This window comes from Orussus abietinus, unplaced genomic scaffold, assembly GCF_000612105.2.
Source record: "Orussus abietinus isolate OABI.00-Male unplaced genomic scaffold, Oabi_2.0 scaffold114, whole genome shotgun sequence".
Lineage (NCBI taxonomy): Eukaryota > Metazoa > Arthropoda > Insecta > Hymenoptera > Orussidae > Orussus > Orussus abietinus.
In genome coordinates, this window is record NW_019394264.1 from 31,429 (window position 1) to 56,245 (window position 24,817).

Sequence of the window (24,817 nt, forward strand, 5' to 3'; positions counted from 1 at the left end):
ACTCGAGCAGTGGTGCTTGGGTTGGTACCTAAATAAGCGCTGAGGATATCCATGGGTTGGAACCGTGCGGTGTGGGTTTTCGGGTTGGTACCTAGTTATGCACCGCAGCGTATGCGAGTATTCGAATAACACGGTGCGGTACTTGGATTGGTATGTAGATAAGCGCCGTGGGTATCTAAGTACTCGAGCAGTAGTGCTTGGGTTGGTACCTAAATAAGCGCTGAGGATATCCATGGGTTGGGACCGTGCGGTGTGGGTTTTCGGGTTGGTACCTAGTTATGCACCGCAGCGTATGCGAGTATTCGAATAACACGGTGCGGTACTTGGATTGGTAGGTAGATAAGCGCCGTGGGTATCTAAGTACTCGAGCAGTAGTGCTTGGGTTGGTACCTAAATGAGCGCTGAGGATATCCACGTGCTTGGGCCATGCGGTGCGGGTTTTCGGGTTGGTACCTAGATATGCACCGCAAGGAATGCGAGTATTCGAGTAACACGTTGCAAGTACTTGGATTGGTACGCAGGTAAGCGCCGCGGGTATCTAAGTCCTCGAGTAATGGTACTTTGGTTGGTACCTATTTTCGAAGGGATAGCCCCTCGGTACGGTGAATCTGGGGCAAGTACGTGAATTGCATTCTGAATAAGTTGCAGGTATCCACGTACTTGAGTAACGTGGTACAAGTATCGGTATTGGTGCCTACGGAAGCGCCGTAGGTATCCAAATGCTCCAGCAATGCGGTGCAGGTGGGTACTTGGTAACCTCGGTGCTCAGGGACGAACAATGATGCCTGTTCTAGTACTCTAGTACGTGGATAGCACCGCATTGAAGATATCAGAGCGCACGAGTATCGGCACCGCCATCAGCATCGGTAGCCTTATATCCGAATAGTATTCGAATGCATCGTACAGGTATCCGAGTGCACGGGGACCGGCACGGGTACGAGTACCGATATATTGGTACCGGAGATGGTACTTCTACGCAATCACGGCATTCCAGATTCCTAGATTGGTATTCGGTTAGATGGGCAACTCGAGTACTCGGAGTATACCAAACGCCGGCTGCAAGTTTCAATTTTTTACCGGGAACCGCGCTCGCGCAAAACGCCTTTTGCGGACAGCCCCAGGCTTTTGTTGAAAAAAAAATAAAAATAAAAGAAAAACACTTGCTGCTTTACGTTACTGACTCGCGCACTTTACTGCGCTTCTCGGCTTGCTGGTTTTACCGTGGCCAGAAGTATACGGAATATAGGTAAAGCTTGCCTTGGGGGAGGCTAGCTTCCGAATATTTCAAATTTGGCTTAAATTTTTAAGTATCTTAAATATTAATTTTCACGTTGGAAGACCCGCGCCTAAGGGAGGACAAAATTACTGATTCCAAGAAAATTATGGTGTTTTGGATTCAATGCGGTTACGTTACTCCATGAATATAACCCACTCACATTCTGGGAGAATATTAAAAAGGGTACTTCCAGGATTAGCGTGATGATACACTGATCTCTAGTTTAGTACGAAGATTGAAGAGTCATTAAAACATCGAATATGAATAACCGATACATTTTTCTTTATTACACTGTTTAGTGTACCCCACTGATTTCTCTTGAATGTTTTAAAACATTTTGAGCTTTATTAGGTAGGAGTTGAATTTGCGCGAAATTCCTTCCGTGAACGTGGGTAGACTTACGTTAAAAAACGATCCTTACGTTGCTTACGTCGTCGACTTACGGACTTTATTGCCCCCTTCGACGCGGTGGTTTTATATACAACCGCGGAGGGGAAATGTCACGCGTTTTAAGTGTCGTTCCTTCATAAACATCGAGCTCCCTATCCGTATTTGATGAACATTACTGTAAAATCGCGGGTTCTTTTTCCCCTCGGATTCTTAAACAATGTCGCGCGTCCACCCACAATCTAAAAACCGCTAAAAAATTAATTACCTTGCCCTTTCAACGTTGAATAACATTTAAGAAGTCAAATGTCTCGGATAATTAAATCCTTCCGCGTTTCCATTTTACCTTTAACTATCAAAATTTCATTTTTTTACCTAACGATGTCATAGTCATGGGAAGATTTATCAGTCAGGGTTATCTCGCGGTAGTCGGTAGTAGTAATTTATGGAATGCGTTGAAAAAGTTGTTAAAGTGGAATATTCAGGGTGCAGAGGGAATATCGGTATTGAGATTCACCAGGAGGGGTAACTCTTTAAGTGGGACATTGACTCCGCGATTTTTGCGTTATGCTAATCCAAAGTTATGGAAACTTCGCGCGGCGAGTTTCCTCGCGATCAACCGGTTAACTTTTACGAAACCCGGTGTGGCGAAGATGAAGAAATTATGGCAAAAAAGTATTGCAACGTCGGAAACGCCTAATGCCCGAGAAGCGTACGGTTCTCAAAGGGTTAATTGGGCATAGTAACTCTTCAGGTGACCAAGCGTCGTCATGGGAGTGGAACGGAGAAAACTGGGCTTCGTGCGTTGCACCGAGCACGATTCTGCGCAGCACCGTTCTCCGATTCTTTCCTTTTCTTTTCTTTTTTTTTTCTTCCTTTATTTCCCAAAACGTTCTTCTCTTGCTTCATTTCCGAAAATCCGTAGAGTGTACAGATTCTATCCGCTGAAATAAGGACGATAGATTATTTCTGTTGGCGTTACGACGAAGCTACTCAAATCCGCAAAAATTACGGATAAATATCGGTAACAATTACATGTAAGCATTTGAAAGGGTTGCGGATAAATATCTGTTACCCTTAACCTGTCGAATTTATCTGCAGATTTCTTGGGCAACGTTTACAAATACTTTTAATCTTCCTGCAAGGAAATATGAACTGAACGGACCGTATCTGTAATGTCTACGGAGAGTTTTCGTTGCACCTATGATTTTGTAATATTTTAAATGTACCCGTTTCATCGTTATTAATATTAACAGACATTTTCGGCCAAGGTTACAGCTGAATTTTATTGTAATGCTTCTGTTAACTGCACATGTAAGAAAGTAAAGTTGAGAATTAACTGGATTAATCCGTTAATGGGACAGCTTTTAACCGTATCGTGAACAATTACCAACGGATGGGCTTAACTTTTTTTGTAACTTTAAGGCTCTTATTTTTCTCCGTTAAGTCAAACGCAAGTTCGAGTATTTCTTTAAATCGCGTCTGAAACTTGTATATTAAATGTTTACAGTGAATTAGAACGAGGATCGTCAGCGGTGCATTAAGTGATCGAATTATGGGTGTATTATAAGTTAAGGATAACGTATTGCATTAGCGAGATAACGAAAGACTGTAAGGATTTCTGCGAGATTTATCTGTCCACTTATTTCTTGAAAATTTTGTCAAACGAGGAAGAACTTAGCGATCGGGGATAAAAGGACAGTAGATGGAACTATAAATCTTGTCGACCGGTTTCGAAATGTGAATTCCTTTTCGTAATTATACGAAAGTCTTCTCCAAGCTTTCAAGGAGGATGACATAGATCAAAGATAGAAAATATTCCGCTACGAGTTCGTGCACGGAGTGGTTGAGGTCGTGATTTTTTATGCGACTGCATTTTCTCATCTTTTGTAGGTTTAGAAAGTACGGTGATCGTGCGAGGACGATAACAGCGTAACCCGAAGATCGTGGAGCCGATATCAAGAAGTTTATTTTATTATATTCTAATTGAACTTTATAGCACGGGGAATGAGGATAAAGACAACGATCTCATTGGGGGAAAGTAAAATAATTAACTTCCACGTACGGCAGTAAACCCATGGACACCGTTCATAGGTTTCCTCGATCAATTCGACTTACTCGAACAATATCAAATCCTTAAAGCAGCTACTTTCATACAATTTCCTCATATCAACCTAGGCCAATCTCGTAATATCTAAACACAAGTCAACATCGTCGCGTTACCTTCCACGTAAGGCAGTAAACCCATGGAAACCGTTCATAGGTTTCCTCGATCAGTTCGACTTACTCCAACGACATCAGATCCTTAAAGCATCTACTTTCATATAATTTCCTCACATCGACCTAGGCCATTCTCGTAATATCTAAAGAAAAGTCAACATCGTCGCATCTCGTGAGAAACCTTTAGGATCAGGATTTTGCCCGCGACTATACGTGCCTCCATCGGTCCGGAAAGCGAGTTTCCGGCTTGACCGTTTACCTAAAAGTTTGGGGGAACTAGTCGAGACTTTTAATCTTTCTACGTGCATTAATCCGCCGCAAGGAGGGCTCGGATGAATACTCGAGGACGGCAGGCAGGCCTCGTATAAAAATAAATTTGCTTGCGTGCCGGTACCCGTAGTGGCTGAGGTCGCGAAGAGTCGAGGAGGAGCGCGCAGGAACGAAGTACCTGGCGGTGTAAGTCGGCACTCAGGATATTTCGTCATTTCCTGCTTCTCACGCGATACAATCTAAATTAACAATGTTCGCTTGGCTAGGCCTCCTCCCTCGCACTCGGGATCTTAGAAAATTTCTTATTTCCTAGCCGAGGGGCCGAGCGGGAGGTACGCAGGCCAACCAAGATGGCGGCCAGGTGGCTGCCAAGGTGGCGGCCCGGCAAACGGCCCCATCCGTTGCTGCTCCCTGGTTATAAGACGCGTTATACGGCCACGAGGTGTTCGCGGCCGCTGCTTTCACGACGCTCCCGTTTTGCGCCGCGGCGCCGCGATAATTCACCTGGAAAATCTACGTTTAATGTCCCTGCGACCGGAAGTGGCGCCGCGGAGATGGGAAGGTGGGTCCGGCCGGTCGTGCAAACGGTTCCGTACCGGTTCCTCCGGGATGGCTAATCGCGGATGTGCCCCGTATCGGCGCTGACTCCCTCGCTTTATCTGATGCAATGGAAAGTCTGATAGCTCCTGGAAAAAACACACATTGTTTGCCGCCACGTCTCGGAGGTGGCAAAGGACGTCGAAAAATGGAGCGTTATAGGGATGCGAAACGCATAGCGTATATATGGGATGTGTGTGCGAGAGTTTATCTTTCGAACGTGTGTCCAACCTGCGGAATCCAGAATTCCCGATTTACGGACCGATTATTCCGGCACGTGGAAAAGAGTCAATATAACGTACAGCCCCGTGACGAACACTGTTGTATCTTAATCTAAGTACCGAGGTTCCACTCGGAAGGGATGGTCATAGGTTTGGAAAGTCTTGGGTAGAGTCGGTACTTAATTCCAGAGTAAAAAGTGCCACGTTGCAGTTAGTTACACATTGTTTTCGGTATAAAACTAAGTTACTTATTTGGAGATGTCGGCCATGTTGGATTCAATAATCAGGGGTAGAACGTCGCAGCGTGTCTATGAAATGTGATGGTACAAGTTTGGGATGATCATTTTTGCAGTGATATATGAACGTGGTCGCGATGCTGGGATCGTTTATAACAACGATATAAGTATTCAAGATTTCGGTTAATTTTTTTCTTTTCTAGCAAGGTACAGAGATAGAGCTATTATAATAAGGGACCCCATCTTTGGAATTGGAATGAGCCGGTATAAGTTTAGGATGATAATTTTTGTAGTAATATATGAACCTGGTCGCGATGCTGGGATTGTTTATAACAACGATATAAGTATTGAAGATTTCGGTGAATTTTTTTTCCTTTCAAGCAAGGTATAGAGTTAGAGCTCTTATAACAAGAGACACCATCTGCGTCGTGTATCCTTGTTCGCAGGAAGCTTTCGCAACGATCCCGTTCTGCGACGCGGGGCCGTAATAATTCACCTGGAAAATCTATGTTTAATGTCCCTGCGACCGAAAGCAACCTCATCAAGCCTCCGGAAAAGGAGGGAGCAAAAGAGAGATGTCTGAAGGCGAGAAAAGATTAAAGGGGCCGAGAGACGTTTATGTCTTAATTTAAGACGCATGGCTAACTTTTTGAGATCACAGAATTCTTCAATCACATTCCTTTCCCCATTGTTCTCTGGCAAAGCAGTTATGTCGGCGAGGAACAGTTTGCCTTAGACAACACACCGTTAAATAACACACTTCTACCAAATTCCCGTTTTCCCCTCAAAATGTATTTTCCAAGCTCAATTTCTTTCATATGCCGTTGGTATTTAGTATCGATAAATAATAATTTCACTTAATTTTTTATCGGAAGAAAACTTATAAATTTCGATGAAACCGCGCGATGAGACTTTGCACGAATGTACATATGAGTTTTATTGGCAGTATTTTATGAAGTCTATAAATCTTGACGATTTAATCGTTACTTTGTGTAATTTATATAGACCGAAATATAATTCGCGTTATGAATTGATTAACTTAATGATTGAAAACGTTAGCGAGGCGTATCGGAGATCCGACTGCGATCGGGAGGATCTGTGCGTTAATGAGCGTAAAATCGTACGGATTTGTTTAATAAAGAATGCCGGCATCCGCACTGCGTGTCGGTGAAAGCGATGTAATAACTCGCTCGGAAAATCACCCTTTATGTTTTTAATTTAATCTGCCTTTGGTATCTACGTAACGCGAGAGAACACATAGAGTTTCTTGTGCTCAACGGGTTCGAAAAGTTCATTCACTGGAAATATTTCAGGACGTGGTGAAATTACCGACCGCGGCAATAAATTTAGTAACACGTACTCCGATTCTTTTTGCTTCAACGAAGATCGCCCGACCTTATGAATATTAATATATCTGGGTTCCGCTTCGGAGTCGTAATCGTAATCGCAGCTTTAAGCCTCAATTAATCGTAAAAATGCCATGCGATTTTCAACCAAGCGAAATAAATCCTCACGAACTCTTACCGGTGATAAAAGTTACTCTACATTTGTGAGTCCGAGTTGCTTGGCGATAAATAAATTGAATTTTTCGGAGAACGTTAATCCATGTGTGAACAGTACCGCGGTATACAATTCTTGAGACGTGCACCCTTGATTTGTAGTCACTACCCGAGATAGAATTATAAATGATTCTAATATTATTAAGAAAACTTCACATTTTGTCGTACTAAACATTTTATATTTAATTCTTAACGAATAAACAGAATTAATCATAGCATTATAGTTTACTAGTAATTGCATACCACTTAAAAATCCATGCTGTTCAGCTACTCAAAGATAAAAATAATTCAAGTAATTGTTTTTAATTCCTTGTTACTTCTTACGGATTCTATGAGTCTAACGTAAGTTTGTACCTCTTTCTACTAGTGCACGGTAACTTGAAATAAATTCAGTTACACGAATCGTAATTCACTTAGACGCGTTACACAAAAATACAATCCATCATTCATACCTAGACGTTGCATAAAACCATGATATATATTACTCGTTAACAGAAAAAAATTTGTTCAGTCACGATTAATGTGCCCATGATTATCTTAATCATTATTATGTCATTACATGTAATTTGAGGGTACTTCTTGTGCCATTAACGGAACGAGCCCGCACCGTAATAAACGTTAAGATTTCACACAATTTAACACCGGGATTTTGTAAGGTGAAGCCGGCTCTTTTACCGTTGAACAACCGGGTAAAAAAATGACTTTGAGACCCAGCAGTCTAATTTAGTGGATTACCAGGATGAGTCTGCAATGTACGAAGGCAATCCGTGGAGCGTAACAGGTCCATTTAATGAGTCACGAAAAATGTCAGTAATTACACGAGTATATCAGTGTGTGTTATATAAGTTAAAAAACGTCACCTATGCTTCAGTCTTCGGTCGCTCTCCAGTATCAATTGTTTTAACGATTACAAAATCCATTAAAATTAAAATCGCACGCGTGATGCTTTGATGCTAAAACGATGCTTGGCTAATTGAAAATGATTAAAGCTGAAATAAATATTGTACGCTTATCTGTATCATCATCGCTTTGATTACAATTAAAGTATTACGCTAAATGGCGGCACTGCTACAGAAAAAAAACTAACCCGGGACAATTAATTAGCCGAATTCGTAATTCGAAATGGAATTCACGACCCCCAGCAAGTCACGCTGAGTATCGAGCCAGTCTGTGCATCGAAGTGCATTTTACGAAGTCATTAGCCGGGTGATATATCGGACCTGCAATCGGTATTGATTCGGACTAATGAAATCTGCTAGTAACCGTACCTCTTCGTATCTGCTTCGTATTTCGCCCCCTAAGAGGATATACTTTTTTAATTTCATCTGTCAACGGGCAATGTGAGATAGGGATTTAGTTGTTCTCCGTTTCTAACCTGAGCGATATTGCATTTTTGTGCATTCAGGCCTACGCGAACGAAAAATCATCTTTCCGGATGAGTAAACGTGGCAGGTATACCTTGAATTAATTTATGAAAACATGTAATTACTTGGCACGCAATGTTATATCTATTAGGAATATTTTTATTTCTAGATCATCTCTCATTACTTTTCGTACTTTGTTGTCCATAATCGTCAACTATATCGTAACAAATAAGTTATTTGGCAAAAGAATTAAGTCGACCATTGCAGTAGATATTCAATTTATGAAATAATTATGCCGTTTTTGAAGTACCAAGTGCTGAGAATTCATGTGTGCAAATAATGGTCTTTCTGATAATTATCAGGATCTGGGATTTGGAAGCGTGACTCGGATTAATTCATCGAGTTACACTCTCGAGGAATGAATAAAAATTGTGGATAATATCGTTATCCTGCCACTTGTCTTTACCCACCATTAAACACCATACATCTCAGTTCAGAGTTCGTGAAAGCTGACGTCTCGTTCGAGGACGCGTGTCGGTGACACCAAGATCTACGAGCTCCGAATACATTCTTACGAGTTTTTTTTTAACAACTCGATGATTCCCACCAGATCTTGTAAGCCATTGTTTGGGCGATGCAGTCTCCCGGCGATAAAAAACGTTCAACAAATCCAGAACCCGGTGGCAAGTCTCATACGCAATATCGCCCCGTGTGGTTGAAAATTTATAAACGAGACTGATTACCTAAAAGAAGGTGATGCATGGAATACTTTAAAGCGCTCATAAAAGACCTTTTATTTAAATATACATAACATAAACATTAATCATAATCTACTCTCAAATATATTTACATTCCTTTAATAAAATACATATGGTGTAACTAGTCTCTAAAATTCGAATCGTGGAAATCCAGTCCCCGTAGATCTCATGGACACCCTGTTTCGTAGAGTTATCAAGTCCTTTAACAAAAAGCAAAACATGTAATATCCGTATAGATAAATCGCTTCTAGAAAATTAGACTCGGGCAAGATTAGATACCTTGGTAAGTTACCGAAACATTCATGTCGGAGATTTAATCGCGCGGACGGCTGCGGCCAGGAAAATGAATAACTCGATACCGCGGGGCAAATAGAGGAAATTCGAAATCGAAAGGAGAAAAATATCCGTCGCGTTTGTAAAAAAAGAAAATAAGTCGATGTCAAGGGAAGCGGCCTCGGCGCGCGGGGCCGATCGCGCTCGGGGAACGTCTCGCTAACGAATTAACGGGCGATCGGGGTCTGGGCAGCTCGCCGCTGGCTCCACCTCCCGGGTCCGGCGTTACGGGCATCCAACCCGGGAGAGATGATTTTTGCCACGTATTTGCAAACTGAATAATAAATACGCGGACACGCGAAGAGCCGCGTTCCGCCTTCACGCAGCTCGCGCTCGGCGCGGATTGGTCCCGCGGCCGCGAGGGGACGGCGATGCCCGCGCCCCCCTGCCCGCGGACCCACTTCCTTGGGAGCTGGGACCGCGCGAGCGCGCATGCGCGCCGCGCCGAGCCGCGGCACACCGAGGAGCGCACGCGTGCGTGCACGCGGCACCTGTGTGCGCCCGGCAGTGCCGGCACCCGTACTGCGCCCTGCGCCCTCTGCTCTGCGCCCTGCACCCTGCGCCCGCCGAGCCGCTCCCCAACGTCCCACGGAGAGAGACCGCCGCTCTGTCGAGATGTCCTCCACCTTGCCGCGACCGAAGGCCTCTCATAAGAACGTATCTCGTTTCCGACCGTTTATTCAACGAACGAGTCTTCTGATATTTCGTGATCCTTAGGTAAAATTTGAAAGTGTTATCTAAGGATTCATTTTGGTACGGGGGATTATTGGAAGTCATTACTTTGCACGAAGTTATTGCTCTGCACGAGGTCCTCACAGGATTGCCGCGACCGAAGGCCTATCGTAAGAACGTATCTCGTCTCCGACCGTTTTTCAACGAACGGGTCTTCTGATTTTTCTTGATCCTTAGGTAAAATTCGAAAGTTTTATCTAAGGATTCATTTTGGTACGGGGGATTAATGCAAGTTATTACTTTGCACGAAGTCATTGTTCTGCACGAGGTCCTCACAGGATTGTCGCGACCGAAGGCCTCTCGTATGAACATATCTCGTTTCCGACCGTTTATTCAACGAATGGGTCCTCTGATTTTTCTTGATCCTTAGGTAAAATACGAAAATGTTATCTAAGGATTCATTTTGGTATGGGGGATTATTGGAAGTCATTACTCTGCACGAGGTCCTCACAGGATTGCCGCGACCGAAGGCCTCTCGTATGAACATATCTCGTTTCCGACCGTTTATTCAACGAACGAGTCTTCTGATTTTTCTTGATCCTTAGGTAAAATTCTAATGTTTTATCTAAGGATTCATTTTGGTGTGGGGGATTATTGGAAGTCATTACTCTGCACGAGGTCCTCACAGAATTGCCGCAACTGAAGGCCTTTCGTATGAGCAATAAGAATCATATAAAGGCTTTAAATACTTATTTGGTCAGTACTGGAAGTCATAAATTTGTATAGATACATAACACCTGAAATAAACGAACGACTTTTGTTTTAAAAACGATTTTCGGATAAAAGTGGGAATCGACGAAATAAGTTCAGGTCATTTCATTGCGATTCTCTCTTTTTTTCTGGTATACACGTTCATGAAGGGAGCGAGCGCCTCTACAGGTGTGCACCGTGCAATTTGGGTACAGGTGAGTGATGGTCGGTCGAGTGGTTTTTTCGGTTTGCTTTACGGTTCCTTAAGCCCTTAAATCATGCTCCCCTCTGTTTGTACTTACAGCGACTTTCGTGTGACGGATTTAGTGTACACACCGGTAATGCGCACTGTTGCGGGCATGTTGAAGAATATTGAACCGACGACGCGTATTTGTTCGTGGATGTACAGTAGCCAGGAGGACCGACTAATAAAATCACCGCAGTAGTATTAAAACACTTCTGGAGGAGAATAATCGATGGATCATTTGCGTTTACACGGCGCGATTTACATGCGACAAGACGGTACGACTGTATGTGCAAGTTGCCCTTCAACTTTGCTAAGTGCTATGAAATTTTTTATCCAAATGTGACCTTTCTAATAATCTTCAGTGCTAACAATGAAGATACTTAAACAGAAATTTCATATTTATATTAAAAACTAAGTGTCCCGAAGTGACGGACAAATAATGGGAAGATTTGCATTTTGAACGCGTGACAATCTTTAGTGGAATAGTTGAAAAATAAAGTTCGGCAAATTTATTATCAGGAAGGTGAATATGTACACATATTGAGTACAGTCATGTCATTCGATATTCCATAGACACCTGAACACTTATCTATGAAGATACTATTCCTTACTTTAAGCATGTTTACTCGAATTGTGAAACACCCGAATAACTTAAGTGGCGTTGGGTTATGGAATGAAGATTTATAGAGAAACTTTTGTAGAGAAAAAGCTCAGAGTTATTCTCGGAAAATCTTTGACATGTTTTTCTATTTAATCAACTACTTTCAAGTCTTCTCAAGCTTCTTCGGGATTTACTGTGAATGCTTTGCATAGTGTATGGGTGCAAACACGGCATACAAAGCAGGTAGAGTTAAGCCGATGCAAATCGCTTTTGGATCATAACATGAAAGATTATCGTTGCACCGTCAGTCGGAAGGATCACAACTTTATTGTGATGTGTACACCGTTCAGTTTGCCCTACATCCTTTTAGCTAGGCACGCAATCTTTCGCGAACGCACAGGTGTATCCATTGTTCGAGCTTATGCCAGAAGATCCATTTAATAGGATTACGTTTGAATGCTATTAGACTCTGGCTAAATTTTAATTGGCTTTGACGTAAATGCATTCTGCATCGTGGCCACTCGATCGGCTGTGAGCACGTTTTCATCGATATATTTTATTCCGGGGTATAACGCAAATGAGACCATAATTAAGTTCGGTAATGTCGACAATTTAACAAGCAAGACTCCAGTACTTGCGCGAGGAGTAATGAACTTGTTAGGAAATGGAGTGACGATAATATTGTTGCATTGTAATATCTTTTTACCCATGGCTTTGGAACGCACGGGCAAAGAGTTGTCACAATTCAGCCAATTTTTCTTTCATAATGATAGGTCTATTGTCCGGTACGCTTTCCTTGTAATTACGAAAGAGCGTACCCACTAATTTTCGACGCAAGTCTAAATTTGAACTCTACACGGCAAAATATGTGTACGCGCGTATGTGTGCACGTGATGCGTGCCATTATTTTTATTTAATTATAGTTTTATAATATATAATATAGATACAGAATTAAAACAATGAACTGGAACGCCTGAAAATCAAAATTGTGCACATGATAACCGTATATATCGTTTAGCACAATGAAAGGAGTCTCGGTACATGCAAGCATTTTTTAAACTAAAATTGAATCACTAGCTTTTTACAATATCCCATATGCTGCATCTTAGTCTCGGATTTGCACGATGTTTAGTTTTAGATGATACAATTTTTTTGCGAGTAGGATATATTCCACGCTAAGTAAAGATTTACTTTCTACGTGAAATTAATTACTTGCAGCGGATATAAATATTTGTTGGTAAGAAATTCCTTGGCTCTTAATGGAGAATCAGTATTGTTCCAAATTGATGCAAGAAGGAGTTCATCGGGAAGATTGGAGACATCTCAGACTTACTATAAATCTATGAAACTGTACTTTGGTACAAGAACATTACTAATTCTCCCAAAGTCCTTCACCTTATGATACGACTCAACTTCTCAATCAAAGCCATTTACATAGAAACAATCTATTCATAACGAGCTCCCAAAAACTTGGCGAAGCTAAGATTAAGATATCTGAACATCGTTTCAAATTTGCATGAATTTCATTCAATCAATGCTATACCTTACTTCGTTGATAATAGCAAGTAAAATTTTTTCCGTCGCAAGAATTCTCTCTTTTCTTTGTTTTTCATAAAAAGTGACTTTTTTGCTCAGGGTTAGTACGCGCGTAAAGATGTGCTAGAATTTCTCTAGTACTCCTCATATGATTTAATCCGCAGGATGATATCCACCCAATTACACAAGATCATCGTGCCCACTTGATTCCGACCTAGTCCAAAATTTGTAGACTTTTGTCCAGTAGGAAGAACGTTGCGCAGTCCTGTAGACACGGAGTGATTCACACGAGTCCTTAGACCGATCCATGGAGAGACGAGGGCCTTTCTCCTCGTGTGCTAATCGATCCGCTTCCTACGCTCGTAATTATGTAACGGGGTCTTTACGAACCCCAAGAGGGCAAAATTCGCCATACGTTCTTGTACATCCACAGCCGGCATTAATATACATGGAACTTCGCGTTCACGCCCTTATGTTAATGCCACGCGGAAAAGCCTCCTTTCCCCGTGTTGCTCGATCTTATCGTTATCTTCCCACCAGGGGTTGTTCCACCGGCGTGAAGCGATGTGGAAATTCTCCGGATTTCACACCGAAAGGCATGCAAACTACAAAGTGGTTGAAGCCGTTTTGATTAATGCCCCCCTGGAGAACTCGTTCGTCCCGTACCAACAATTTGTTATAACAAATGAACCGCGTCACACCCGGAGACACGCGGACCGCGATATGATTAAACTTTATGATAAACGTTACCTGGGAATTTATTTCTACGTCGGCGTGACATTAATGCGGATAAATGGGGGATTTTATGTGGTATCGACGGGAAAGGCGGGTGTATTTTTTTTTTAACGGCGATTTATTCGTTAATTCGTGTTGGCGGATTACCCGATTGACGGAAGAAGACGGGAACATAAATTACGGCCGCCTTTGTGGTATAATGAATTTTCCCCTTTTTTCTCCTTTTATAGCCCATCTTCTCTCGTTAAAGTGCTTACGCCTAATTGGAAGTACCCGAAAGTTAAAATTAGGGGATCTATCAGGACTGTCGATCCTTGGTCTTAACTACGCAGATCTTCCTAATAACGAGCGAAACCCACGCTTAGTGAGTTCCACCCACGATCCACCTAAACCTATCGTCTTGTACAGTATCGTCTCGCAGCCTGCTTTCGTGTCGCCTATATATGCCGAACTTCGCGAAAAATTATAATATTTCTTCTCGCATCCTTTTTCTTATTTCCATGCCAAGAAAGATGATCGACCGAATCGTCGTTGTAAAGATGACGAATAGGTTTTTTGATTTAGGGTATTTTAAATCAAACCTTTTGTGTCCTCCCAAATGATCCGAACAGTTTCGAAAGTGCTTGCGGGAGAGCGAGTATGTTGTATAATTTAAATATTGGATGTTTCATACATGAATATTAATGGGTACACAAGTATCGTAAGTGTGAGGTGCATTTGAAGCCTGTTGCTTGATATCAAAAGGTTTGACATCGAGATAAGGACCGTCACGGTGAGGGTAACAATTGTTACAGTACTACTAAAATTTATCATTTATCTTTTATAGTAAAAGTGTACAGGATTGTATAAGAGGACAATTTTTATTTCGAGAAGATTTACATCGGGGTTGCACAGTGATTTATTCTTGTTCTGAAAAAAGAAAGAAAAGTGTCCAATTCGAAGAGATAGCTGCGACTTGCAGGATAACATTGAGAATTGAGAACTTAAAAAATGAACGATATAACATACACAAAGCACATCGGTACCACGTTACATTACCCTACTAATGTATAATTTCAGTGCTGACAGACTGTATTACGAAGCGGTAATAATTCAACAATACGTAGTATAAATATATCATTTGAATAACTTTCGTTACATTCATTACTTCAGTGTTATGCAATTACAATATAACGTGCCTGGTAGTTATACTTTATTCCCTTGCGATAAATCGTACAAAGAGTAAACTATAGTAAACTATAGTAAACTATAGTAAACTATAGTAAACTATAGTAAACTATAGTAAACTATAGTAAACTATAGTAAACTATAGTAAACTATAGTAAACTATAGTAAACTATAGTAAACTATAGTAAACTATAGTAAACTATAGTAAACTATAGTAAACTATAGTAAACTAAATTAAACTATAGTAAACTATAGTAAACTAAACCCCGAGCTGCTCCACCCTCCTCGAAACGGGACCGAGGCGAAACCACGTGACGCGACGCAGCAAGGTGTTCGACCCGAGAGGGTGGTCGGTCGGTTGGGGTGCGCGCAGCCCCCCGCTCGGCGCGGGCCCGGGTCCTGTCGGTGGTCCTCGGGCGCCGCTCGGGCCGCGGGCCGCGGACCAATGGGAGGCCGCGGAGCGCGCGCGGCGAGCCTACCGGCGGCGCGCGCGGGCGAGTCCCCCACGAGCCGTCGGGCCCGAGCGCGGCCGGGTGCCTACTGCCTCGCGGGCGGCGGCGGCGGCGGCGGCGGTGGTGGCGGCGGCGGCGGCGAGCCTTCTCCCGCCCGCCTCGGCCTCCAGTGGTGTGCCGATCGCGACTCGCGAGTCACCTCCGTTCACCTCGCCGGCTGCTCGGCGGTCCCGGTCGCCTCAGTCGGTTCTCCCGAGTCGGTCGAGTCGCGGCCTACCGCAGGGAGCGCGGCCGCAGTCGCCGGCCTCGCCGCGCGGGAAATCCGCCCCGGCGTCGAGTCGCTCTCTCTCTCTCTGTCTCTCCCCCGAGCGCGCGTCGGTGCTTCTCTCGGCGCGCATGCGCCCACCGCGTCGCCCGTCGGACTGGGCCGCGGATCGGCGGCGATCGCCGATCGGTACGACGTCATTATGTCACACTCCCACGCGAACCGGCCCGCCAGCGGGATCCTCGCTGCCTGACATTTCCGCGAGAGCGCGCGCATGCGCGGCCCGCTGCGACCCGCGGAGGTAGACACGAGGAGGAGAGGAGAAAGGGCCGGAGAGGCGAGGAGAGGCGAATATTTGTTTATACCTTCGTATTTACTTAAGCTTCGCCCGGAAGGCCCTTCCATCGCGGGGAATCGTTAGGGAATGCGGGATGACGGATGGACGAGTAGGACAAGCGTAGGCGTACAGGAGGCGCTTTGGAACGACTCGGCTCGATTCCCTTTATGTAAGGCTGATTTTCATCCCAAACTAATATACGAAGGAACGACGATATCGAGGTTTTATATCGAGTTGACCGCTTCAAAACGTTCAGGGAGTAGGACATACCTTGAAAGCACTTTCGGTATAAACATCGGAGAGATCAGCTGGAGGGTGACAAAGAGATCGCTCGAGTGTTTTAACTTTATTTCTATTTTATTTTCGTCTTTACAACCCAAGAGATACCCACAAGTTGGGGTGGGTCTTTCGATCTTGAGAGTACTATCTTATAATTTCGCTCGCTTGAGTACTTCGATTCTAGAGGTGTAGTCGCTTAGGGAACGATTTGCATCCCCGAATCGTCCCTCGGCCGATATTCGGTATCTGCGTTCGATATTCCGCGAAAAAGGGGGACACCTCGTTTACGATTCAATCTCGGAACCTTGTTCTTAACGGCGGAGCGCGGTTGCGCCGGCATTACGAGATACGCTCGTTTATTAAATGATTTTATCGAGCATTTGATGGAGACGACGGCTCGGAAGACGCGACGGCCAATCGGAGTCGAGATCTGGGCGTAACTCGAACCCCATTGGCCGCGGCGACGAGATCGGTCCGGACGGTCGCGAGAGGAGCTTCTTCGATTTCAAGAGGGTTTCGGCCTCTGCTGCGCGCGCTGCCTGTTTAGAAACCGTCCGGAACGATGCGGTGTCCGGGTCAAGTAAATCGGCGATCGAGTGTCGGGCGATGGGAGGTTAACTTCGGTTAGGTGCTCCTCGTTTCCCGAAAGCGACGAAGCTTGTAGTCGGCGACGCGAGGGAACCGCGAGGGAATCGCGAATCCGCGAAATTCGAGAAACTTTGCCTTACCGAGATTTTGGTACACCACATCGGTTTTATCGGTACAGTAGAACGGCAATCATTAAAATAATTCCAGAATCGTTGCGACGAATCCGAGTCGGTAGAAGTGAGTGCCTAAGACGAATAATCCGGGGATCGTCCCGCCTTGTCGAAATGCTTCAAGTTTTCGAGTGTACGATAAACTGCTACGAAGAAATATGGAGGTATGGACTGGTCTTCTAACATGAGGTGGTTTTGGAGTTTTACACGTATGAAGTGACATTTTTTTTAATTATTATTCCACAATCTCATGACGAGGAATGTTTTTGCGAGGTATGGACTGCGGTTTTTGTGGGTAGTGGGTGTCGGATGCGCAGGGGTGTAACTAGGCTCGCGGGTAATTGACGCTTTTATTTGTTTTTTTTTTTCTATAATTTTCGAGTCTTGTATTTTGCATGTTTATGTGGGATTTTCCGCGACGAGTCGGCGATGCGGACTCCGAGGGTCGCGATTCCAGTCGGCGCGATGTGGGGTTACTTGAGAAAATGAATATTGAATTTGCGGTTAAAGAAGATAGAGGAACCGACCGAGACGTTCTCGTTTCCGGTCCCTATGCTCGACCCTTTCATCCGGCGGAAGTCGCGAGCGATCGAGTACTTTCGGGGAACGCCGCGCCGTGCGAAGTACGACGCATCGACTTGCTCGTCCGCTCGCGTTTCGATTTGCACGGTTTATTTTCAACGAAATTTAACCCCTTTTTCGATACTAAGATGAATAATATGATTAAATTATTCATTATGAATCCATAAAGCGATGGACATTTTCATACGACCTGAATGTCGTCCACTCGGGATGATCTGTAAAAGTCTGAATATGAAGTTAACGTTTTCCTTCTGAATTAAATAAATTACATTTTGTCGATAGTTATTTCTGTACATTTGTAAGGAATATGATGCGAAGTACGACGCATCGACTTGCTCGTCCGCTCGCGTTTCGATTTGCACGGTTTATTTTCAACGAAGTTTAACCCCTTTTTCGATACTAAGTTCAATAATATGATTAAATTATTTATTACGAACCCATAAGGTGAAGAACATTTTCGTATGACCTGAATGTCGTCCACCCGGGATGATCTGTAAATGTCTGAATATGAAGTTAACGTTTTCCTTCTGAATTAAATAAATTACATATTGTCGATAGTTATTTCTGTACATTTGTAAGGAATATGATGCGAAGTACGACGCATCGACTTGCTCGTCCGCTCGCGTTTCGATTTGCACGGTTTATTTTGAACGAAATTTAACCCCTTTTTCGATACTAAGATCAATAATATGATTAAATTATTTATTACGAATCCATAAAGCGATGGACATTTTCATACGATCTGAATGTCGTCCACCCGGGATGATCTGTAAATCTCTGAATATGAAGTTAACGTTTTCCTTCTGAATTAAATAAATTACATATTGTCGATAGTTATTTCTGTACATTTGTAAGGAGTATGATGCTAAGTACAACGTATCGCCTTGCTCGACCGTTCGCGTTTCGAATTGCATGGTTTTATATTTTCAACGAAATTTAAACTTTTTTCGATACTACATGCAGCAATAAGATTAAATTATTTGTTATGAACCTAGTAAATGATGGATATGAATATGGATATAGGGCGTGAAGTCTATCTAAATTTTCATGGATTAAACCAGGAATGTCTAGATATACAATTGACGTTCCTTCTGAATGTAATAAACTATGGTTTATCAACAGTTTTTGTCTGTGTTTATATCGAATATCATATAAAGTACAATGTACCGACTCGTCACATACGCGATATTCAAAATTGGTTGGTTTCGTTGTTAAGTGAGACATAAGATGAAATTATTTGTTAGAAAGCTAAGCAATGATAAGCGTAAACGCATGTCTTAAATCATAATGAAGTCTTGACGGGTTAAGCAGAAAATGTGCATGTATACAGTTAACATTCCTTTTGAATTAGTTAAAAGGTGCGTTGTCAATAGTTTTTTTTCCTGAATTGTTTATACGGAGTATCGGGTAAAGTACAATGCGTCTATTTGGATCCACTCGTCCTTCAATTCACATGATGTTCTGTTTTTGTCGAAATTGTTAATCACAATAAGATAGAATTATTCGTTAAGAACTTAAAAAATTACGAACATATACATACAGGCTAAATATCATTCACATTATTACGGATTACACCACGTATGTACAAGTACAGTTAATTATTGCTTTCGAATTGAAATTTAGTTTTCTTTCTCCTATTGTAAATGTAACAAAAGGCTGACATTTTTCGTTATTGATCAAGAAAACGTTAAACATATATGTATAACTGTAATAGGTCCTCCGTGGATTAAACCGCATGTATTTAACAATGAGTGTCTATTTCTTTTGTATACTAGTGATATAGACTGTATGTATTGTTGCCGTACTCTGAATTGATAAACTAAAAATTGTTAACAATTTCATTCAATTATATGTAAGTACACGTTCAGGGCGACGCTTCGTCTTGCTACTTGCATTCGTCTTTAAATCTACAAAGTATCAAAGTGTTATTGCAATTTGTTCAAAATCAGTTAATTTTTCGACCCAACAAATGCAAACAATTATTTGTCGTGGAGCTTGTTATCGAGTACTTCTCTTTTATACATTTTCATGTGAATTGCGGCACGTATTCGTTTGTTTTTTACATTTTTGTTGTTTCAAATTCGGATGTTGTAATTAGAAAACAGTGCTGTACAAACATTTCATGATACTTTAGTATACATTTCATTACATTTTATTCGTTTCATTGAGTCGTCAGTATAAGCTCATATGTTTTACCGACAGTTTTCGTTCACCGGACTTGTCGGAAGGGCAAGTTATTGGAGAAATGTAAACGTATATTATCAAACTTATTGGAAATTACGTTAAATACTGAACGTAAACTTTGTTTCAAGAATATAATGTGGTAACAATATTTATGGATCGGCATTGCGCTCCGATCCGACGGTTTCGCAAGGCTGCAAAATCAACGGCGACTTATCAGAAATTTACAGATAAAAGCATTCGATTGAAATTTCAATTCGGCGACAATAACTGTAGATATTTGAACTCGTAAATGTGAAGTTAATGAAGAAGAAGTGAAGTTAAAGCATTGAAATATCCCCGTGGCACTGAGAAACACCATTCCATCAATGCGAAATGAACCGAAATGAGAAATCTTCTACCTGAGATTAAGTTAAACTTCGGTTTGCTAACTTTAATGAAAACACCAATCTTGGTAGTAGAGCGATAGTATTAACAAAAAAATCAATTCCCCTATCAACATTTATAGAATCTGCTGAAGTAATCGTTATGACGCAGGACGCCTATTTAAAATATTTACTTAATTTATCACGTCGTCTAAGTTACATATCCAAGTAATACATTTTGAAACATTTCGTTTTATTAGAGGATTCTTTATATCTTAAATAATGTCCGGCTGGCAACGCCTTTAATTCGTTTTTAGTGTTTATTCCTCAACGTTTAAAAAGAAAACGAAATTTGGAAGTAGAAATAACCCCGTTCTTTCTTCTTTTTTCTGGTCTTGACAAATGCGAGGGTGACTTTCAATTCTCATTTTTCTGGACGTTTGACGTGTAGGAGGTTTCTCATTTTCATATCCTTGAGAGGAAATAATAAAAAAAAAAAGAAAAAAAAACGTAAATCTCATGAGGTCGCCAGGGAGGCGCCAGACACGTCGTGATTTTCCGTCTCACGCGACACACCTTTGTGCTCGGCGAAGCGCGCGTGCGTTACTAAGCTCACGCGTGACTTGACCGTCGGTCTCCGATGCACGCACGGGATTTTCGTCCTTCTGTCCGTCGCGGGGCATGAAGCATTCAGGGCGACAGAGGTCCATTTTCATTTATCGCTGGTCAAATTAATAACAATTTCCCAGCTCAGCTTGGAAGAATTTTTACAAGAATTTCTCTAATAATATTCAATATGAAGTATTGCTTTGTCGGAGTTAGTCGCCCTTAGGAAGATTTAAAACTTATAAGAATTTTCTAAGTTTGCCGTCGCACGAAGCATTCACTTTCTTGGATTGTTGTATACTTTAATCCTTCTCCTTGGCCGTTGCGTCTTATTAAAGAAGTATGTAAAAATATTGGAAAAATTGAAGGGTCCATTCCATTGCCATAACTTTCCAGCAGATTAATCGAGACAAAGTAAGCGATCGAAGAATTGGGGAAAAGGCCGGGAAACGTTTCTTGGATTGTTGTACTTTAATCCTCCTCCTTGGCCGTTGCGTCTTATTAAAGAAGTATGTAAAAATATTGGAAAAATTGAAGGGTCCATTCCATTGCCATAACTTTCCAGCAGATTAATCGAGACAAAGTAAGCGATCGAAGAATTGGGGAAAAGGCCGGGAAACGTTTCTTGGATTGTTGTACTTTAATCCTCTTCCTTGGCCGTTGTGTCTTATTAAAGGGGTATGTAAAGCTTCCGTAATCTGTGAAATTCGTAAAAAGTGAATATCTCGTAGGGTCGTTCGTGTTCTGTCGTTATCCTCTGTGTATGTCGTGATGCATGAGCATTCATAAGCTCATGCGTGACCCGATCGATGGTCTTTTCTCGAGACTCGGGGGGATTTTCGTCCCTCTGTCGCTGAATCGACATAAAGGATAATGAGCGAGAAATTCATCCCGCGGAGTTTCTCGCCGTGCCGGAACTCCTCACGTGGGCGTAACGGCCGATCGAGCTGCGGGGTTGTCTTTCTTTGACTTTTTCTTTTTCAAAATATCGCCGGCGACCTCTAATTAACGTCACTTTGAGCGCTCGTCCCGTCGCAAGGAACTCGACTAATGTGGGAGGATTCGAGAGTAGCGAATCGCCGATCGGCAAATCGGAATGGGAATGGCGAAGGGGTTGAAGGCATCGAGACAGTTCGATCTTTGCAGAAACGAAAGTACTACACTGTTAGAAATATTCATAATATTCATGGACTTTTAGTACATAAGGTTGTGGTAGAATTATCAATTTTATGTCCTACAAGTGAATTGGTATACATTTATTACAAATTATATAAAGCAACTTATAATTTGACGACGTCATGTTATAATTTCGTGAAATTGCATGGGACAATTAATACACATATGTACTGAATTTATAACACGTATAAATTTCTTGCGAATATATTGTAAATTTAGTATACCATGTCTGAGTATAACTTCCAGCAAAAGTATGATAAAATTATAATTTTTTTTAACAGTGTAGCCTTGAATGTTAACGAACAGATCCTTTTAGGGGCTCTCAGGATTTATTTACTTCCACGAATAATCAAATAATTGCTAACATTCCCTGATATTTGGTTACGAACAAGACTCTTAAATATATCCGTATGAACTTTTTTAAACGACCGCCCAAGAATATGTGGGCAACAATTTTTTGACGTAGTTGATTATTTGTATAAAGGTGTGATACGTAAAGCGAGCAGTTTAGTTCTTGAAAGGAAACGTCCGTTCAAATGTATAATAAATTATAAGAAACAAAAGTGCGATTAAGAACTCGTTCTAAATGGTGTCGAACATTTCGTAAACTTTAGGGATCTCATTATTTCCAATTGTAATTCAAATAATTGCTTAATTTTTCTCATGAGTCGGGCACTTAAAAATATCTGTATAATCGCTTCTGATTCGGAACGATCTCTCAATAGGGATCATGTAGAAGAAACATTTAACTTAAAGTCGGTTTAAATTTATAAAGGTGCAAAATGTCAGATGTAGAACGGTATGATCCTTGAAAGAAAACCTTGTAAATACGTAGCAAATTATCAGGAACGCGTTCGATCTCTCTTTCCGTCTCGCTGCATGTAACAACAAATTCTAGTGATTTAATAGTTTTATCGACTCCTTATTTTAGAACTTTTCGAAAGTTCAATACGAAACGTGTCTTGTCCGTTCCACCGAGCAGGAGTATGACTCGTTACAAGGCAAAGGATTAATACGTTGATAGCAACCGATCCTGTTTATCATATTTAACCGTTGAGGTATAACATGTCCGTACAGAAAACAATTTACCACTGTTATACAATTAATCACACGTCAACAAGTTGTTCACGATGACTTGTGCGCGGAATCAGGAGGTGTAGCCTCCGTGCAACTATCTACCGTTTTGTGCAAGTTCATCCCGTAAATGAGTACCTCAGATACGCGATTAAGAAGATGAGTAACTCGCCTCTGAACGCGATCAATAAGCCTTCAAAGAAAAATGCCATCGCATCATGCGTTTCTCTATTGTAATTAGGTTTCCATCAATCCCGGGTAACTCCAACATTCGATTTAAATCCAAGTTTGCAGTTTCAAGACCCTTTTACTAAATCACCCGAAATTATACTACCTAAGTTCACTTGAGATACTCGCGGCTTCAACATCGCAAGTAAAATTGTTATGAGCAGCCCATGCGATAAACAAAAGTAAGAACGCGTGATAATAAAGATCTAACCTCTCTTTTTCCTCCTGCTTACGCATTCAACATTTCACTTAAAATTGCTAATGAGTTTCCTTGTCACATGCTTAACTTTACGACTGCAAGTGTACGTCCCGAAAGCACTTTATGCATCCACGTAAAATCTCGAGCCCACCGATAAAAAAGTCCTTACATACATCGCAGCGGTTAATAAGTGACAAATTCGTTTCCAAAAATGTTCATACAAATTTTACCCGAAAATGCAAGAAAAAATAAAAAAAATAAAAAACAGTAAAGAGGTAATTCCATATCGGCGAAAACTGGAATTAAGACTGTTTAACTTTTCACGTATTTCCCTCTCTCTATCAAGTCCACGATACCAGAACGTTTCGATCCTCCCTTCTTAGTACCCATTAAATGACAGCAATCACTCCGAGTGCACATCGGTAATCCCATAGCGTTTCGCTTCCATTCCTGTAGGTTGAGCAAAACTTCCACATGAGTGGCTGACACACGCACCTAACGTCCAGCCTATAAAGACCGTAAATGCAGTCTTTATAGGCATTTCGTGCGTACGCAAAGAACGCGAGCGTGCCGCAGGAAGGCCCCTTTAGATTTTCTCCTGGGTTTACCTTACCTGTACCCCGTGCCAGGAATTGTTTATATTGTGACTTACCTCGGGAAGCTTGAGCTCGCGTTAAACGTAAACCCTCTGGTACTTAGGCGCACTTGCGTATGCGCGCGTACCTGCAAGTACGCGATTGCGACGCACGTTTGGGGCCCATAAAGCGAGCCCGACTTTGCGGTACACACGCGAAACCGCGTACATGTGTGATTTCTCCTGCACCCACACTCGGGTACCAAGGTATCGCCGACGGAGGTCTCAATCCGGGCAAGATACAACCCAATAATAACCATAATGCCAGATCGATACGCGATAGCCAATGTATCGACTGGGGGATGTCATTACAAGGATGGATGCATGAAAGTCAGGAATGCCGAGGCATCGACTGACGTTACTTGGACAAAAAGTTACATCGCTCGGTGCATGATTCGCTGAGATGCATATCGGTCCTGGATTTTTCCCTTTTCTTCCTTTATTTTTATTTTTATTTGTTTTTTTTTTAATAATGGTTCTTATTTGTGGGACTGTCAAATGTTCCGTCTTAAGGGATGGAACAGAAGAGTCCTGTTGAAGGATCATTCAGGCTTTTGTGACGATCGAGGAACTCTTTGGGATTACTTTCATAAGGATCGTTTGACTTTGTTATTAACCGTTTCCAGTGAACATTGAAATTCGGCTGAAGTGTATGTATCGTTTATAGATGTATTTACTTAGAAATGAATCGTCTTCTAGCTATGGTCAGTCATTTTGGTGCGATGTATGAATTATTGGCGATTATTTTCATG

The 24,817-nt window shown here is 42.0% G+C and overlaps 1 protein-coding gene across 3 annotated transcripts in view; it reads left to right on the plus strand.

Annotated features, from left to right (window-relative positions):
- Positions 1-15,569: 15,569 nt before the first annotated feature.
- Positions 15,570-24,817, plus strand: part of LOC105701565 (putative transcription factor SOX-15) — an 80,391-nt gene continuing 71,143 nt past the window's right edge. Inside the window, exon 1 of one of the 3 annotated variants that reach the window (XM_012428411.2) lies at positions 15,570-16,152. In XM_012428411.2, coding sequence (XP_012283834.1) covers positions 16,151-16,152 — 2 coding nt within the window. In that variant the 5' untranslated portion in view covers positions 15,570-16,150. The remainder of the gene's footprint in view (positions 16,153-24,817) is intronic. The other 2 variants (XM_012428409.1, XM_012428410.1) reach the window with 2 other exon arrangements.